This window comes from Salvelinus namaycush, unplaced genomic scaffold (assembly GCF_016432855.1).
Source record: "Salvelinus namaycush isolate Seneca unplaced genomic scaffold, SaNama_1.0 Scaffold92, whole genome shotgun sequence".
In the NCBI taxonomy this organism is placed as follows: domain Eukaryota; kingdom Metazoa; phylum Chordata; class Actinopteri; order Salmoniformes; family Salmonidae; genus Salvelinus; species Salvelinus namaycush.
This window is the reverse complement of record NW_024061664.1, coordinates 61261-81823: the sequence shown is the minus strand read 5'-3', so window position 1 is coordinate 81823 and position 20563 is coordinate 61261. Positions and strand designations below refer to the sequence as shown.

General features: G+C 44.4%; 1 protein-coding gene across 2 annotated transcripts in view; it reads left to right on the top strand.

The window, feature by feature from the left end:
• Nucleotides 1-12888, top strand: part of alg9 (ALG9 alpha-1,2-mannosyltransferase) — a 71308-nt gene extending 58420 nt beyond the window's left edge. The window contains exons 14-16 of one of the 2 annotated variants that reach the window (XM_038988026.1): nucleotides 9894-10021; nucleotides 12314-12465; nucleotides 12503-12888. In XM_038988026.1, coding sequence (XP_038843954.1) covers nucleotides 9894-10021; nucleotides 12314-12437 — 252 coding nt within the window. In that variant the 3' untranslated portion in view covers nucleotides 12438-12465; nucleotides 12503-12888. Of the gene's footprint in view, nucleotides 1-9893; nucleotides 10022-12313 lie in introns of both variants that reach the window. The other variant, XM_038988025.1, reaches the window with a different exon arrangement.
• The last annotated feature ends 7675 nt before the right edge of the window (nucleotides 12889-20563 follow it).

Sequence of the window (20563 nt, the reverse complement as noted above, 5' to 3'; positions counted from 1 at the left end):
AGGGCCTATAGAATAGCCTTGCTAGGCCTATAGAATAGCCTATGTCTAGGGGCCTATAGTAGTCAGCCTATGCCTAGGGCCTATAGACTAGCCTATGCCTCAGGGCCTATGAATAGCCTAGGGCCTATAGAATGCTGCCTAGGGCCTATGAAATTAAGCACTATGCCTCGGGCCTATAGATAGCCTAGGGCCTATAGAATAGCCTATGCCTAGGGCCTATAGAATAGCCTATGTCCTAGGGCCTTCTATGAAATATGCCTATCAGAATAGCCTATGTCCTAGGGCCTATGAAATTAGCCTATGTCCTAGCTGGCACTATAGAATAGCCTATGTCCTAGGGCCTATAGAATAGCCTATCCTAGGGCCTATAGAATAGCCTATGTCCTGTAGGGCCCTATAGAATAGCCTATGTCTAGGGCCTATAGAATAGCCTATGCCTAGCGGCCTAATTAGAATAGCCTATGCCTAGGGCCTATAGAATAGCCTATGCCTAGGGCCTATAGAATAGCCTATGTTCTAGGGCCTATATAGAATAGCCTATAGAGTAAGCCTATGTCTAGGGCCTATAGAATAGCCTATCCTAGGGCCTATAGAATAGCTATGCCTGTGCCTAAGACTAGCCTATGCTAGGGCCTATATGAAGATAGCCTAGGGCCTATAGAATAGCCTATGCCTAGGGCCTATAGAATAGCCTATGCCTAGGGGCTTCTATCATAGCCTATGCCTCGGGCCTATAGACTAGCTGTTAGGCCTATAGAATAGCCTACTAATAGTGGCCTGGGCCTATTAGAAGAGTAGGGCCTATGTCCTAGGGCCTATAGAACTAGCCTATGCCATACGGGCCTATAGAATAGCCTATGTTCCTAGGGCCTATAGAAATAGCCTATGCCTAGGGCCTATAGAATACCTATGCCTAGGGCCTATTAGAATAGAGCCTATGCTCTAGGGCCTATAGAATAGCCTAGGGCCTATAGAAAGCCTATGGCCTAGGGACCTAGTAATAGCCTATGCCTGGGCCTATAGAACTAGCTATCTAGGGCCTATAGAATATGGGCCTATATGCCTAGGCCTATAGAATACCTAGCCTATGTCCTAGGGCCTATAGACTAGGCCGCTATATGCCTAGGGCCTATAGAATAGCCTAGGGCAGGCCTATAGAAAGAGCCTATGCCTAGGGCCTATAGAATAGCCTATGCCTAGGGCCTATAGAATAGCCTATGCCTAGGGCCTATAGAATAGCCTATGCCTAGGGCCTATAGAATAGCCTATGCCTAGGGCCTTATAATAGCCTATGCCTAGGGCCTATAGACTAGCCTATGTCTAGGGCCTATAGAATAGCCTAGGGCCTTTAGAATAGCCTATGCCTAGGGCCTATAGAATAGCCTATTCTTCCTAAGGGCCTATTAGAATAGCCTATGCCTAGGGCCTATAGAATAGCCTATGCCTAGGGCCTATAGAATAGCCTATGCCTCGGGCCTATAGACTAGCCTATGTCTATGGCCTATAGAATAGCCTATGCCTAGGGGCCTATAGAATAGCCTATGCCACGGGCTATAGAATAGCTTATGCCTAGGACCTATAGAATAGCCTATGCCACGGGGCTATAGAATAGCTTATGCCTAGGACCTATAGACTAGCCTATGCCTAGGGCCTATAGAATAGCCTAGGGCCTATATAATAGCCTATGTCTAGGGCCTATAGAATAGCCTATGCCTAGGGCCTATATAATAGCCTATGCCTAGGGCCTATAGAATAGCCTATGTCTAGGGCCTATAGAATAGCCTATGTCTAGGGCCTATAGAATAGCCTATGTCTAGGGCCTATAGAATAGCCTATGCCTAGGGCCTATAGAATAGCCTATGCCTAGGGCCTATAGACTAGCCTATGCCTCGGGCCTATAGAATAGCCTAGGGCCTATAGAATAGCCTATGCCTAGGGCCTATAGAATAGCCTATGCCTAGGGCCTATAGAATAGCCTATGTCTAGGGCCTATAGAATAGCCTATGCCTAGGGCCTATAGAATAGCCTATGTCTAGGGCCTATAGACTAGCCTATGCCTCGGGCCTATAGAATAGCCTAGGGCCTATAGAATAGCCTATGCCTAGGGCCTATAGAATAGCCTAGGGCCTATAGAATAGCCTAGGGCCTTTAGAATAGCTTATGTCTAGGGCCTATAGAATAGCCTAGGGCCTATAGAATAGCCTATGCCTAGGGCCTATAGAATAGCCTATGCCTAGGGCCTATAGAATAGCCTATGCCTAGGGCCTATAGAATAGCCTATGCCTAGGGCCTATAGAATAGCCTATGCCTAGGGCCTATAGAATAGCCTATGTCTAGGGCCTATAGAATAGCCTATGCCTAGGGCCTTTATAATAGCCTATGCCTCGGGCCTATAGACTAGCCTATGTCTAGGGCCTATAGACTAGCCTATGTCTAGGGCCTATAGAATAGCCTAGGGCCTTTAGAATAGCCTATGTCTAGGGCCTATAGAATAGCCTATGTCTAGGGCCTATAGAATAGCCTATGTCTAGGGCCTATAGAATAGCCTATGTCTAGGGCCTATAGAATAGCCTATGCCTAGGGCCTATAGAATAGCCTATGCCACGGGGCTATAGAATAGCTTATGCCTAGGACCTATAGAATAGCCTATGCCACGGGGCTATAGAATAGCTTATGCCTAGGACCTATAGACTAGCCTATGCCTAGGGCCTATAGAATAGCCTAGGGCCTATATAATAGCCTATGTCTAGGGCCTATAGAATAGCCTATGCCTAGGGCCTATATAATAGCCTATGCCTAGGGCCTATAGAATAGCCTATGTCTAGGGCCTATAGAATAGCCTATGCCTAGGGCCTATAGAATAGCCTATGCCACGGGGCTATAGAATAGCTTATCCCTAGGGCCTATAGAATAGCCTATGCCTAGGGCCTGTAGAATAGCCTATGCCTCGGGCCTATAGACTAGCCTAGGGCCTATAGAATAGCCTATGCCTAGGGCCTATAGAATAGCCTATGTCTAGGGCCTGTAGAATAGCCTATGCCTCGGGCCTATAGACTAGCCTAGGGCCTATAGAATAGCCTATGTCTAGGGCCTATAGAATAGCCTATGTCTAGGGCCTGTAGAATAGCCTATGTCTAGGGCCTGTAGAATAGCCTATGCCTCGGGCCTATAGAATAGCCTAGGGCCTTTAGAATAGCCTATGCCTAGGGCCTATATAATAGCCTATGCCTAGGGCCTATAGAATAGCCTATTTCTAGGGCCTATATAATAGCCTATGTCTAGGGCCTGTAGAATAGCCTATGCCTCGGGCCTATAGAATAGCCTAGGGCCTTTAGAATAGCCTATGCCTCGGGCCTATAGACTAGCCTAGGGCCTATAGACTAGCCTAGGGTCTATAGAATAGCCTATGCCTAGGGCCTATAGAATAGCCTATGCCTAGGGCCTATAGAATAGCCTATGCCACGGGGCTATAGAATATCTTATGCCTAGGACCTATAGACTAGCCTATGCCTAGGGCCTATAGAATAGCCTATGTCTAGGGCCTATAGAATAGCCTAGGGCCTATATAATAGCCTATGCCTAGGGCCTATAGAATAGCCTAGGGCCTAGAGCCTTTAGAATAGCCTATGCCTAGGGCCTATAGAATAGCCTATGCCTAGGGCCTATAGAATAGCCTAGGGCCTATAGAATAGCCTATGTCTAGGGCCTATAGAATAGCCTATGCCTAGGACCTATAGACTAGCCTATGTCTAGGGCCTGTAGACTAGCCTATGCCTAGGGCCTATAGAATAGCCTATGTCTAGGGCCTATAGAATAGCCTAGGGCCTATAGAATAGCCTATGTCTAGGGCCTATAGAATAGCCTATGCCTAGGGCCTATAGAATAGCCTATGCCTAGGGCCTATAGACTAGCCTATGCCTCGGGCCTATAGAATAGCCTAGGGCCTATAGAATAGCCTATGCCTAGGGCCTATAGAATAGCCTATGCCTAGGGCTTATAGAATAGCCTATGTCTAGGGCCTATAGAATAGCCTATGCCTAGGGCCTATAGACTAGCCTATGCCTCGGGCCTATAGAATAGCCTAGGGCCTATAGAATAGCCTATGCCTAGGGCCTATAGAATAGCCTATGTCTAGGGCCTATAGAATAGCCTATGTCTAGGGCCTATAGAATAGCCTATGCCTAGGGCCTATAGACTAGCCTATGCCTCGGGGCTATAGACTAGCCTAGGGCCTATAGAATAGCCTATGCCTAGGGCCTATAGAATAGCCTATGCCTAGGGCCTATAGAATAGCCTATGTCTAGGGCCTATAGAATAGCCTATGTCTAGGGCCTATAGAATAGCCTATGTCTAGGGCCTATAGAATAGCCTATGCCTAGGGCCTATAGAATAGCCTATGTCTAGGGCCTATAGAATAGCCTATGCCTAGGGCCTATAGAATAGCCTATGCCTAGGGCCTATAGAATAGCCTAGGGCCTATAGAATAGCCTAGGGCCTATAGAATAGCCTATGCCTAGGGCCTATAGAATAGCCTATGTCTAGGGCCTATAGAATAGCCTATGCCTAGGGCCTATAGAATAGCCTATGCCTAGGGCCTATAGACTAGCCTATGCCTCGGGCCTATAGAATAGCCTAGGGCCTATAGAATAGCCTATGCCTAGGGCCTATAGAATAGCCTATGCCTAGGGCTTATAGAATAGCCTATGTCTAGGGCCTATAGAATAGCCTATGCCTAGGGCCTATAGACTAGCCTATGCCTAGGGCTTATAGAATAGCCTATGCCTAGGGCCTATAGACTAGCCTATGCCTCGGGCCTATAGAATAGCCTAGGGCCTATAGAATAGCCTATGCCTAGGGCCTATAGAATAGCCTATGTCTAGGGCCTATAGAATAGCCTATGCCTAGGGCCTATAGACTAGCCTATGCCTCGGGCCTATAGAATAGCCTAGGGCCTATAGAATAGCCTATGCCTAGGGCCTATAGAATAGCCTATGCCTAGGGCTTATAGAATAGCCTATGTCTAGGGCTTATAGAATAGCCTATGTCTAGGGCCTATAGAATAGCCTATGCCTAGGGCCTATAGACTAGCCTGTGCCTCGGGCCTATAGAATAGCCTAGGGCCTATAGAATAGCCTATGTCTAGGGCCTATAGACTAGCCTATGCCTAGGGCCTATAGACTAGCCTATGCCTAGGGCCTATAGAATAGCCTATGTCTAGGGCCTATAGAATAGCCTATGTCTAGGGCCTATAGAATAGCCTATGTCTAGGGCCTATAGAATAGCCTATGTCTAGGGCCTATAGAGTAGCCTATGCCTCGGGCCTATTGAATAGCCTAGGGCCTATAGAATAGCCTATGCCTAGGGCCTATAGAATAGCCTATGCCTCGGGCCTATAGAATAGCCTAGGGCCTATAGAATAGCCTATGCCTAGGGCCTATAGAATAGCCTATGTCTAGGGCCTATAGAATAGCCTATAGAATAGCCTATGTCTAGGGCCTATAGAATAGCCTATGTCTAGGGCCTATAGAATAGCCTATGTCTAGGGCCTATAGAATAGCCTATGTCTAGGGCCTATAGAATAGCCTATGCCTAGGGCCTATAGAATAGCCTATGCCTAGGGCCTATAGAATAGCCAATGCCTAGGGCCTATAGAATAGCCTATGCCTAGGGCCTATAGAATAGCCTATGTCTAGGGCCTATAGAATAGCCTATAGAATAGCCTATGTCTAGGGCCTATAGAATAGCCTATGTCTAGGGCCTATAGAATAGCCTATGCCTCGGGCCTATAGACTAGCCTATGTCTAGGGCCTATAGGATAGCCTAGGGCCTATAGAATAGCCTATGCCTAGGGCCTATAGAATAGCCTATGCCTAGGGCCTTTATAATAGCCTATGCCTCGGGCCTATAGACTAGCCTATGTCTAGGGCCTATAGAATAGCCTAGGGCCTATAGAATAGCCTATGCCTAGGGCCTATAGAATAGCCTATGCCTAGGGCCTATAGAATAGCCTATGTCTAGGGCCTATAGAATAGCCTATGTCTAGGGCCTATAGAATAGCCTATGTCTAGGGCCTATAGAATAGCCTATGCCTAGGGCCTATAGAATAGCCTATGCCTAGGGCCTATAGACTAGCCTATGCCTCGGGCCTATAGAATAGCCTAGGGCCTATAGAATAGCCTATGCCTAGGGCCTATAGAATAGCCTATGCCTAGGGCCTATAGAATAGCCTATGTCTAGGGCCTATAGAATAGCCTATGCCTAGGGCCTATAGACTAGCCTATGTCTAGGGCCTATAGACTAGCCTATGCCTCGGGCCTATAGAATAGCCTAGGGCCTATAGAATAGCCTATGCCTAGGGCCTATAGAATAGCCTAGGGCCTATAGAATAGCCTAGGGCCTATAGAATAGCCTATGCCTAGGGCCTATAGAATAGCCTATGTCTAGGGCCTATAGAATAGCCTATGCCTAGGGCCTATAGAATAGCCTATGCCTAGGGCCTATAGAATAGCCTATGCCTAGGGCCTATAGAATAGCCTATGCCTAGGGCCTATAGAATAGCCTATGTCTAGGGCCTATAGAATAGCCTATGCCTAGGGCCTATAGAATAGCCTATGCCTAGGGCCTTTATAATAGCCTATGCCTCGGGCCTATAGACTAGCCTATGTCTAGGGCCTATAGAATAGCCTAGGGCCTTTAGAATAGCCTATGTCTAGGGCCTATAGAATAGCCTATGTCTAGGGCCTATAGAATAGCCTATGCCTAGGGCCTATAGAATAGCCTATGCCTAGGGCCTATAGAATAGCCTATGCCTCGGGCCTATAGACTAGCCTATGTCTAGGGCCTATAGAATAGCCTATGCCTAGGGCCTATAGAATAGCCTATGCCACGGGGCTATAGAATAGCTTATGCCTAGGACCTATAGAATAGCCTATGCCACGGGGCTATAGAATAGCTTATGCCTAGGACCTATAGACTAGCCTATGCCTAGGGCCTATAGAATAGCCTAGGGCCTATATAATAGCCTATGTCTAGGGCCTATAGAATAGCCTATGCCTAGGGCCTATAGAATAGCCTATGCCTAGGGCCTATAGAATAGCCTATGTCTAGGGCCTATAGAATAGCCTATGCCTAGGGCCTATAGAATAGCCTATGCCTAGGGCCTATAGACTAGCCTATGCCTCGGGCCTATAGAATAGCCTAGGGCCTATAGAATAGCCTATGCCTAGGGCCTATAGAATAGCCTATGCCTAGGGCCTATAGAATAGCCTATGTCTAGGGCCTATAGAATAGCCTATGCCTAGGGCCTATAGAATAGCCTATGTCTAGGGCCTATAGACTAGCCTATGCCTCGGGCCTATAGAATAGCCTAGGGCCTATAGAATAGCCTATGCCTAGGGCCTATAGAATAGCCTAGGGCCTATAGAATAGCCTAGGGCCTATAGAATAGCCTAGGGCCTATAGAATAGCCTATGCCTAGGGCCTATAGAATAGCCTATGCCTAGGGCCTATAGAATAGCCTATGCCTAGGGCCTATAGAATAGCCTATGCCTAGGGCCTATAGAATAGCCTATGCCTAGGGCCTATAGAATAGCCTATGCCTAGGGCCTATAGAATAGCCTATGCCTAGGGCCTATAGAATAGCCTATGTCTAGGGCCTATAGAATAGCCTATGCCTAGGGCCTTTATAATAGCCTATGCCTCGGGCCTATAGACTAGCCTATGTCTAGGGCCTATAGACTAGCCTATGTCTAGGGCCTATAGAATAGCCTAGGGCCTTTAGAATAGCCTATGTCTAGGGCCTATAGAATAGCCTATGTCTAGGGCCTATAGAATAGCCTATGTCTAGGGCCTATAGAATAGCCTATGCCTAGGGCCTATAGAATAGCCTATGCCACGGGGCTATAGAATAGCTTATGCCTAGGACCTATAGAATAGCCTATGCCACGGGGCTATAGAATAGCTTATGCCTAGGACCTATAGACTAGCCTATGCCTAGGGCCTATAGAATAGCCTAGGGCCTATATAATAGCCTATGTCTAGGGCCTATAGAATAGCCTATGCCTAGGGCCTATATAATAGCCTATGCCTAGGGCCTATAGAATAGCCTATGTCTAGGGCCTATAGAATAGCCTATGCCTAGGGCCTATAGAATAGCCTATGCCACGGGGCTATAGAATAGCTTATCCCTAGGGCCTATAGAATAGCCTATGCCTAGGGCCTGTAGAATAGCCTATGCCTCGGGCCTATAGACTAGCCTAGGGCCTATAGAATAGCCTATGCCTAGGGCCTATAGAATAGCCTATGTCTAGGGCCTGTAGAATAGCCTATGCCTCGGGCCTATAGACTAGCCTAGGGCCTATAGAATAGCCTATGTCTAGGGCCTATAGAATAGCCTATGTCTAGGGCCTGTAGAATAGCCTATGTCTAGGGCCTGTAGAATAGCCTATGCCTCGGGCCTATAGAATAGCCTAGGGCCTTTAGAATAGCCTATGCCTAGGGCCTATATAATAGCCTATGCCTAGGGCCTATAGAATAGCCTATTTCTAGGGCCTATATAATAGCCTATGTCTAGGGCCTGTAGAATAGCCTATGCCTCGGGCCTATAGAATAGCCTAGGGCCTTTAGAATAGCCTATGCCTCGGGCCTATAGACTAGCCTAGGGCCTATAGACTAGCCTAGGGTCTATAGAATAGCCTATGCCTAGGGCCTATAGAATAGCCTATGCCTAGGGCCTATAGAATAGCCTATGCCACGGGGCTATAGAATATCTTATGCCTAGGACCTATAGACTAGCCTATGCCTAGGGCCTATAGAATAGCCTATGTCTAGGGCCTATAGAATAGCCTAGGGCCTATATAATAGCCTATGCCTAGGGCCTATAGAATAGCCTAGGGCCTAGAGCCTTTAGAATAGCCTATGCCTAGGGCCTATAGAATAGCCTAGGGCCTTTAGAATAGCCTCTCGTCTCTCCCGGAAACTTCCACTGCCGGCCCAGTGCAGCTTCTTTTCCATATAAACTCAGCAATAAAAGAGACGTCTCTTTTTCAGGACCCTGTCTTTAAAAGAGAATTCGTAAGCATCCAAATAACTTCCCAGATCTTCATTGTGAAGGGTTTAAACACTGTTTCCCATGCTTGTTCAATGAACCACTTTTTTTTTAATGAACATTCACCTGTGGAACGGTCGTTAAGACACTAACAGCTTACAGACGGTAGGCAATTAAGGTCACAGTTATGAAAACTTAGGACACTAAAGAGGCCTTTCTACTGACTCTGAAAAACACCAAAAGAAAGATGCAAATGACAGAATATGAGTGTCATTTGTTACTAGCAAGTTATTGACTTCAGGAACCTTGTAGCTACATATGTTAATATGGGCTATTTTTAGCACTTTTCTGGGTTGCTTGATTGTTTTCACTGCTTTACTTGGAGGCTTATCAGAAGTAGGTATGACAATGTTATTTATGTTTGAGCTGATAGTGCAGGGGGAGCTGCACACAGTGGTCTTCCTACTAGGACACACCACCTCATTGCTAACAGTATAACTCTGGTTCATAGGCACATGATTACTGTATGCAATAGCTGTAGGATCAGCAGAGGTATTCAGGGCAATTAGAGGGACATAAATTAGGTTACTTACATTGTGTCTGCCAACGCCCCTGGGATAATGTACATTTAATGCAGCATTACGAAAATTCAGCGTCACAATAGTAGGGATTATCTAAGCTGGGCTTGGGTCATTGATAAGTCAATCTCTCAATGCAGCCTTGAAATGCGTGGACAAAATTATTTGGATGGACTCCATCGTTCCTGTAGAGCAGTTTCCAGAATGTGTCAAAGTTATCTGTAAAAGTGATTCCAACAGAGCTTATGGTTGTGTTGTGGTTGTTTCAGGTGGACGTGCGTCAGTGCCATTACCTGGTGGATCTGGACCTAGAGACCACAGCACCCAGAGAGCCACGCTACGCTGACAACACAGACTGGAGCGTCATTGCATCGAAACCCTTCCTAAATGCTGCCAGGTACAAACAGACATTAGATATATACAGTGGGGAGAAAAAGTATTTGATACACTGCCGATTTTGCAGGTTTTCCTACTTACAAAGCATGTAGAGGTCTGTCATTTTTATCACAGGTACACTTCAACTGTGAGAGACAGAATCTAAAACAAAAATCCAGAAAATCACATTGTATGATTTTTAAGTAATTAATTTGCATTTTATTGCATGACATAAGTATTTGATACATCAGAAAAGCAGAACTTAATATTTGGAAGAGAAACCTTTGTTTGCAATTACAGAGATGATCCGTTTCCTGTAGTTCTTGACCAGGTTTGCACACACTGCAGCAGGGATTTTGGTCCACTCCTCCATACAGACCTTCTCCAGATCCTTCAGGTTTTGGGGCTGTCGCTGGGCAATACAGACTTTCAGCTCCCTCCAAAGATTTTCTATTGGGTTCAGGTCTGGAGACTGGCTAGGCCACTCCAGGACCTTGAGATGCTTCTTACGGAGCCACTCCTTAGTTGCCCTGGCTGTGTGTTTCGGGTCGTTGTCATGCTGGAAGACCCAGCCATGACCCATCTTCAATGCTCTTACTGAGGGAAGGAGGTTGTTGGCCAAGATCTCGCGATACATGGCCCCATCCATCCTCCCCTCAATACGGTGCAGTCGTCCTGTCCCCTTTGCAGAAAAGCATCCCCAAAGAATGATGTTTCCACCTCCATGCTTCACGGTTGGGATGATGTTCTTGGGGTTGTACTCATCCTTCTTCTTCCTCCAAACACGGCGAGTGGAGTTTAGACCAAAAAGCTCTATTTTTGTCTCATCAGACCACATGACCTTCTCCCATTCCTCCTCTGGATCATCCAGATGGTCATTGGCAAACTTCAGACGGGCCTGGACATGCGCTGGCTTGAGCAGGGGGACCTTGCGTGCGCTGCAGGATTTTAATCCATGACGGCGTAGTGTGTTACTAATGGTTTTCTTTGAGACTGTGGTCCCAGCTCTCTTCAGGTCATTGACCAGGTCCTGCCGTGTAGTTCTGGGCTGATCCCTCACCTTCCTCATGATCATTGATGCCCCACGAGGTGAGATCTTGCATGGAGCCCCAGACCGATGGTGATTGACCGTCATCTTGAACTTCTTCCATTTTCTAATAATTGTGCCAACAGTTGTTGCCTTCTCACCAAGCTGCTTGCCTATTGTCCTGTAGCCCATCCCAGCCTTGTGCAGGTCTACAATTTTACCCCTGATGTCCTTACACAGCTCTCTGGTCTTGGCCATTGTGGAGAGGTTGGAGTCTGTTTGATTGAGTGTGTGGACAGGTGTCTTTTATACAGGTAACGAGTTCAAACAGGTGCAGTTAATACAGGTAATGAGTGGAGAACAGGAGGGCTTCTTAAAGAAAAACTAACAGGTCTGTGAGAGCCGGAATTCTTACTGGTTGGTAGGTGATCAAATACTTATGTCATGCAATAAAATGCAAATTAATTACTTAAAAATAATACAATGTGATTTTCTGGATTTTTGTTTTAGATTCCGTCTCTCACAGTTGAAGTGTACCTATGATAAAAACTACAGACCTCTACATGCTTTGTAAGTAGGAAAACCTGCAAAATCGGCAGTGTATCAAATACTTGTTCTCCCCACTGTAGATATATATATTTATACACACAGTGCATTCAGAAAGTATTCAGACCCCTTCCGTTTTCCACATTTTGTTACGTTACAGCCTTATTCTAAAATGAGTAAAATCTTTTTTTCGGATACCTTATTTACATAAGTATTCAGACCCTTGGCTATGAGACTTGAAATTGAGCTCAGGTGCATCCTGATTCCATTCCAGATGACTACTTCATGAAACTGGTTGAGAGAGGCTACTTTGTACAATCTCAAATTTTAAATATATTGGTTTAAAACTTGTTGGGTTACCACATGATTCCATATGTGTTATTTCATAGTTTTGATGTCTTCACTATTATTCTACAATGTAGAAAATAGTGAAAATAAAGAATTACCCTTGAATGAGTAGGTGTCAACTTTTTACTGGTACTGTATATATACTGTATATATATTTCTTCTTTATTTTAGACACATACAATGAGAGGTTATATGTGTGACAGCAGTAAATATAATGGTAATGTGATATTTCCTTCCTCTGTTCTCTCTGTCTACTTCTCTCTCTGTCTCTCTGTCTACTTCTCTCTCTCCTTCTCTCTCTCCTCTCTCCTCTGTCCTCTGTCCTCTCCTTCTCTCCTCCTTCTCTCCTTCTCTCTCTGCTCTCTCCTCTCTCCCTCTCCTTCTCTCTCTCAGGTCCTCTCCTCTGTTCAGAGCGTTCTTCATTCCCTTCCTCTCTGAGCATCACACCACATACACAAGATACGTTATCCTGAAACCACGACGACCAAAGCAGCCTCGCAAACGCAGCCACGCCTGACCTCTGACCCCTGACCCTCAGCTCTGAAGTCTGTTCCCCCTCTACCCCTGACCCTCAGCTCTGAAGTCTGTTCCCCCTCTACCCCTGACCCTCAGCTCTGAAGTCTGTTCCCCCTCTACCCCTGACCCTCAGCTCTGAAGTCTGTTCCCCCTCTACCCCCCCCCCCCTCAGCTCTGAAGTCTGCTCTGTTCCCCCTCTACCTCCCCCCCCCCTCAGCTCTGAAGTCTGCTCTGTCCCCCCCCCCCCCACATCTCCACCCATTCCTCTGTCCGGTGTGTTTTAAAAGATTTCTGACCCTTTAAGAACATAAGTCATGTGGGTGTGAAAGAGACATCATGTCCTGACCATCAAATGTTTGAAAGTGATGTTGACGTGTGTGATAGCGTAATTAAGGTGTGTGTGTGTCAGAGAGTGAGTGTACGAGACTTTAATTGGAGAATAAAAACCTCTAAGTAAAACAGACTGAGTTCAGATACCTTTATTTAGGGAGTACACACACTTTAATCAGCGGCAACCATAGTTCTCATTTCCTTGTAATCTATTCAAGTGTTATTGTCCTGTGTACAAGTACAGTGAAATGCCTTTCTTGCAAGCTCTTCCCCAACAATGCAGTAATTAATAACAGTAGTACAATCATTAAACTATAAATAAAATAGAATAACAGTAGTACTATAAATAAAATAGAACAAAAGGTTAACAGAAGATATACAGTATCCTGAACTGTAACAACAGCAAGGGGAGGAGAAGGGGGGACTGGGGGAGAAAGTTGGATGATGGGGAGGAGGAGTGGGGGAGAAAGGTGGAAGCTGGGGGAAGAGGAGTGGGGGAGAAAGGTGGAAGCTGGGGGAAGAGGAGTGGGGGAGAAAGGTGGAAGCTGGGGGAAGAGGAGTGGGGGAGAAAGGTGGAAGCTGGGGGAAGAGGAGTGGGGGAGAAAGGTGGAAGCTGGGGGAAGAGGAGAGGGGGGGGGAGAAAGGTGGAAGCTGGGGGAGAAAGGTGAAAGAGGAGTGAGGTGAGTTTTTTTTCTTTCTTTTTTTTCCTATTGATTATCCTTGATGTTTCTATAACTTGGAGTCCACCTGTGGTAAATTAAATTGACTGGACATAATTTGGAAAGGCACACACCTGTCTATCATGGCATCGAAACCCTTCCTAAATGCTGCCAGGTACAAACAGACATTAGATATATAGATATATATATTTATACACACAGTGCATTCAGAAGGTATTCAGACCCCTTCCGTTTTCCACATTTTGTTACGTTACAGCCTTATTCTAAAATGAGTAAAATCTTTTTTTCCCCTTATCAATCTACACAATATACCCCATAATGACAAAGCGAAAACAGGTTTTTAGAAGTTTTTGCAAATGTATTCAAAATACAAACAGATACCTTATTTACATAAGTATTCAGACCCTTGGCTATGAGACTCGAAATTAAGCTCAGGTGCATCCTGTTTCCATTGATCATCCTTGAGATGTTTCTACAACTTGATTGGAGTCCACCTGTGGTAAATTCAATTGATTGGACATGATTTGGAAAGGCACACACCTGTCTATATAAGGTCCCACAGTTGACAGTGCATGTCAGAGTAAAAACCAAGCCATGAGGTCGAAGGAATTGTCCGTAGATCTCCGAGACAGGATTGTGTCGAGGCACAGATCTGCGGAAGGGTACCAAAACATTTCTGCAGCATTGAAGGTCCCCAAGAACACAGTGGCGTCCATCATTCTTAAATGGAAGAAGTTTAGAACCACCAAGAGACATCCTAGAGCTGGCCGCCCGGCCAAACTGAGCAATCGGGAGAAGAGCATTGGTCAAGGAGGTGACCAAGAACCTGATGGTCACTCTGATAGAGCTCCAGAGTTCCTCTGTGGAGACAAAACCTTCTAGAAGGACAACCATCTCTACAACACTCCACCAATCAGGCCTTTATTGTAGAGTGGCTAAATGGAAGCCACTCCTCAGTAAAAGGTAAATGACAGCCCGCTTGAAGTTTGCCAAAAGGCACCTAAAGGACTCTCAGACCATGAGAAACAAGATTCTCGGGCTTGATGAAACCAATATTGAACTCTTTGGCCTGAATGCCAAGTGTCACGTCTGGAGGAAACGTGGTGAAGCATGGTGGTGGCAGCATCATGCTGTGGGGATATTATATAATATATATCAGTGGCAGGGATTGAGAGACGAGTCGGGGTCGAGGGAAAGATGATGGTTCTCCTTCCATCAGGAAAACAACCCGAAGCACACAGCCAAGTCAACGCAGAAGTGGCTTTGGGACAAGTCTCTGAATTATCTTCAGTGGCCCTACCAGAGCCCGGACTAACGTCTCTGGAGAGACATGAAAATAGCTGTGCAGCGACACTCCCCATCCAACCTGAAAGGGCTTGAGAGGATCTGCAGAGAAGAATGGGAGAAACTCCCCAAATACAGGTGTGCCAAGCTTGTAGCTTCATACCCAAGAAGATTCGAGGCTGTAATCACTGCCAAAAGTGCATGTAAATGTAATATTTCTGTTTTTGCTTTGTCATTATGGAGTTTTGTGTGTAGATTGATGAGGATCCACTGCATTTTATCAATGACAATTAGAATGCACAGACACACCATGACGAGATCCTGAGGCACATTGTCGTGACATTCATCCACTGCCATCACTTCATGTTTCAGCATGATAATGCACAGCCCCGTGTCACAAAGGACCTGTACACAATTCCTGAAAGCTGAACATGTCCCAGTTCTTCCATGGCCTGCGTACTCACCAGACATGTCACCCATTGAGCTAGTTTGGGATGCTCTGGATCAACGAAGAGGAGTGGGACAACATTCCACAGGCCACAGTCAACAGCCTGACCAACTCTATGCGAAGGAGATGTGTCGTGCTGCATGAGGCAAATGGTGGTCACACCAGATACTGACTGGTTTTCTGATCCACACTCATACATTTTTTTAAGGTATCTGTGACCAACAGATTCTTATCGGTGTTCCCAGGCATATGAAATCCATAGATTGGGGCCTAATGAATGTATTTAAATTGACTGATTGCCTTACATGAACTGTAACTCAGCAAAATCATCGTAATTGTTGCGTTTATATTTTTGTTCAGTATATATGAGGTAGATATGCACATAAATCGGAATAAAGTAACAGTAAACAGTAGCAGCAGCGCATTTGGTGAGTCAAAAAGGTCAATACGAATAGTACGGGTAGCTACAGTTGAAGTCGGAAATTTACATACACTTAGGTTGGAGTCATTAAAACTCGTTTTTCAACCACTCCACAAATTTCTTGTTAACAAACTATAGTTTTGGCAAGTCGGTTAGGACATGTACTTTGTGCATGACACAAGTAATTTTTCCAACAACTGTTTACAGACAGATTATTTCACTGTATTACAATTCCAGTGGGTAAGAAGTTTACATCCACTAAGTTGACTGTGCCTTTAATCAGCTTGGAAAATTCCAGAAAATTATGTCATGGCTTTAGAATCTTCTGATAGGCTAATTGACATCATTTGAGTCAATTGGAGGTGTACCTGTGGATGTATTTCAAGGCCTACCTTCAAAACAAATTGTAGACCACATCCTTGGGAGCAATTTCCAAACGCCTGAAGGTACCACGTTCGTCATTACAAACAATAGTATGCAAGTATAAACACCATGGGACCACGCAGCCGTCATACCGCTCAGGAAGGAGACGCGTTCTGTCTCCTAGAGATTAACGTACTTTGGTGCGAAAAGTGTAAATCAATCCCAGAACAACAGCAAAGGACCTTGTGAAGATGCTGTAGGAAACAGGTACAAAAGTATCTATATCCACAGTACGAGTCCTATATCGACATAACCTGAAAGGCTGCTCAGCAAGGAAGAAGCCACTGCTCCAAAACCGCCATAAAAAAAACACTACGGTTTGCAACTGCACATGGGGACAAAGATTGTACTTTTTGGAGAAATGTCCTCTGGTCTGATGAAACCAAAATATAACTATTTGGCCATAATGACCATCATTATGTTTGGAGGAAAAAGGGAGGTGCTTGCAAGCCGAAGAACACCATCCCAACCGTGAAGCACGGGGGTGGCAGCATCATGTTGTGGGGGTGCTTTGCTGCAGGAGGGACTGGTGCACTTCATAAAATAGATGACATCATGAGGATGGAAAATGATGTGGATATATTGAAGCAACATCTCAAGACATCATTCAGGAAGTTAAAGCTTGGTCGCAAATTGGTCTTCCAAATGGACAATGACCCCAAGCATACTTCCAAAATTGTGGCAAAATGGCCAACAAAGTCAAGGTATTGGAGTGGCCATCACAAAGCCCTAACCTCAATCCCATAGAACATTTGTGGGCAGAACTGAAAAAGCATGTGCGAGCAAGGAGGCCTACAAACCTGACTCAGTTACACCAGCTCTGTCGGGAGGAATGGGTAAAAATTCACCCAACTTATTGTGGGAAGCTTGTGGAAGGCTACACGAAATGTTTGACCCAAGTTAAACAATTTAAAGGCAATGCTACCAAATACTAATAGAGTGTATGTGAACTTCTGACCCAATGGGAATGTGATGAAATAAATAAAAGCTGAAATAAATTATTCTCTCTACTATTATTCTGACTTTTCACATTCTTAAAATAAAGTGGTAATCCTAAATGACCTAAAACAGAATAGTACCCGTACTATTCGTATTGACCTTTTTGACTCACCAAATGCGCTGCTGCTACTGTTTACTGTTACTTTATTCCGATTTATGTGCATATCTACCTCAATTTTTACTGGGATTAAATGACAGAAATTGTGAAAAACTGAGTTTAAATGTATTTGGCTAAGGTGTATGTAAACTTCTGACTTTAACTGTATTTACACTTGTCTTCCCCTTGTACTTTTTGTATTGATTTGTTGTTAATAATTTTTTTTTAAAGGGCTAAAGTTGGCTGGCTTGCTAGCTACTTCCAGACACAAATGAAAGAACATCTCACTCTGACCATTTTACTGGCCCTAGCAGAGCTGGTTAGGATGTTTTCATGTTGTCTATAGCGTTGGTGACTGTAACGGTGCTGCTGTCAACAATTGAATTACGTTTTTTTGCCAACATTTACTGACACCATCATATTCAACATGTGTTGAGCGTTCTTAAATTCCTCAGTTATTCTGTCTCTGGCACACTGTCGAGAGTGCTCTGAAATCGGAGTAGATAGCCAGAGTGAATTAACTCTTATTTTTCTATTGGTGTATTAATACTTATTATTAATACTGTAATGAAACAGGCAGGGAGCAGATCTCGAACCCTCAACCTTCTAGACCGAAGTCCAGCGCGCTATCGACTGCGACAAGGATATAAAGCGGCATAGTCGACAATATATGCGCTTATAAACCCAGGGTCGTTACACAACTCTCTCCTTTCAGAGGGCGTCCTTGCGCTAGCTTGTGACGCAACGTCTTATAGGAACGCGCTCACCAGCCGAGGACATGCATGTTCGTGGATGCAAGGTCCGATCACTTCTGACACCAATGTAATGAAACAGGCAGGGAGCAGGTAGACCGAGGTCCAGCGCGCTATCGAATGTGCCCCAAAAGCATGCTCGTGCGGCGGAGTCGATATCCACGCTTATAAACCCAGGGTCGTTACAATACTTATTATTAATACTTATTTCCAAGCGAGAAAGGTCTTAGGAATGTGTGTATATGTATATATAGATGTGTGTGTGTATATATATATATATATATATTTGTATATAGATGTGTGAATAGATATATATATGTATATATAGATGTGTGAATAGATATAGATATGTATATATAGATGTGTGAATATATATGTATATATAGATGTGTGTGTATGTATATATATATATATATTGTACTCTTGATTCGTTGTTCATGAAATGAAACATAAAATAATTTTAAAAAACAGTAAATTTACGAACGCACCCATAGGTTTTATGTTGACGGATCCGCTGTTTGCGCACAGAGCTGCGTGTTGTGTCACATCGCCAAGGAAACGCTTGACAATAAAGGAGCGTGCAGGAGATCTGTCCGCAAGTTCAGTTCACGCTGTCAGCAGGTAAGACGTGTGTAGGTAGAAATGTAGATATTTACTTCAGACCATTACCAACTAAATACATCACGTTGTACCGTTTATCCCGGTCAAAAGGGACCTTTATACATTCCGGGGTGGAAATTAGGTTTACTGTTTGGAAAATATGATCCAGTTTCTACCGGGGCCTGCGCCATGTGTGTGTGTGTGGTCGTGCAATCTTGTTCTCCTTGCCATTGAGATGTGAATTACAGAAAGGATATTTGATAGTAGGATAGATAGATATGATTAGGCTGGACACATTACATCTTTAACAACGCTTTTTTCTGATAACTAGTTCATTGCATCTGCCGTGGAGCCCAGTTTCATAAAATTACAATATGTCCCAGCTGCTTGGTGTAGTTTTGAAGTAACTGGCATTTTTCAAACTGCTCCTTGTTAGTAGTATTGAACTCCGTGGAACCAACTTCCTTCAGAACGTTCAGCCCTTGTTCTGCGTCACAACGCCTGCTTCGCTGCAGCCGGTAACGATACCTGCACACGTTAAACTCGTAGGATCACCTCATCTAATTTATCATTAACAAGGTTACAGCTACTTGACGCGCAAACTCATCGTTCACCTGGATACACGTTGTGTTGACCAACATGTCCATCTGTGGCTGGCGCAAAGTGATCAAACGGTAAACATGTTCTGGTCCTGGTTAACCATATTTTATTTCAGAAAAATGGGTCAACCTTAACAAGACGCATGTCCCTGTCCTCTTTTTCAAGATGTGGACGATTTAAACAGCCAAAAGACATTTTTTAATTAAGAAATACACTTTTTGACGATTTGTTATTTCTAAATGGCTGCTGGATAATTTGATATGCGTCGAAATCGTTGTTGGTAGGCGTCGAATTGAGCGAATACTGCGCAGGTTCACTGCGTTGCAAGCAATATGGATAGGTCTAGCTCAGTGAATTGTAGATCTGACGCAGCTGCTACTTCAGATTATGAGCCTAGTCGCGAATGAGGTATGAAGTAACCAGAGAAGGCCTTAAAAACCCTAAACCTAACAATCAATCAAATGTATTTATAAAGCCCTTTTTACATCAGCAGATGTCACAAAGGGCTATACAGAAACTCTAACCCTACGTATAACCTATTTTAGCCTTACCCCTAACCCCTAATTCTAGGGTAGGGTGGACTAGAACACTTTTAGAAACTATTTTAGTAATAATATGTTAGTTAACACCATTGTAGATAGCATTTTATTAGTTATTTTAGTATATTTATTATTGTAAGGCAGAACACTTGATTAACAAGCCACATTTGTTTTATTTTTCAATTGTGGTTTGAACTGGGTGACCTAGTAACCTCTATGTGAAACTCCAGCAATAAGCGTGGGATATGTGGGGCAGGTTTGAGACTGATCTAAGGAATTGCAAGAAAAATACACTTTCTCAGCTGCCTCACCAATGTCTTTATGTAAATTAATAACTTTGAATTGCTAAATATTTCCAATACATGGCAGCATAAGACCACGAAGCATCAGTTATAGGCTACAAGCAAATCTAATAACATTGTATTGGTCACATACACATGGTTGGCAGATGTTAATGCGAGTGTAGCGAAATGCTTGTGCTTCTAGTTCTGACAGTGCAGCAATATGATTGACATAAAATAGCATGCAACCAAAGACTATATGTCCCAAGATTTTCTAAAATGGTCACTCATTTCTTTACAGTTAGCTATATATCTCGTATTAGGCCTGTGTTGCTTTTGGAAGAGCAAAAACATTGTGACTATAGCAGGTATTATAAACTGGGTGGTTCTAGCCCTGAATGCTGATTGGCTGACAGCCGTGGTATATCAGACCGTATACCATGGGTATGACAAAACATATATTTTCACTACTCTAATTAAGTTGGTAACCAATTTATAATAGCATTATGGCACCTTGGGGGTTTGTGTTTATATGGCCAATATACCACGGCTAAGGGTTGTATTCAGGCACTCCGCGTTGTGTCGTGTTTAAGAAATATCCCTTAGCCGTGGTATATTTGCCATATACCACGCCCCCTCGGGCCTTATTGCTCAAATGAACCCCGGCCAAATA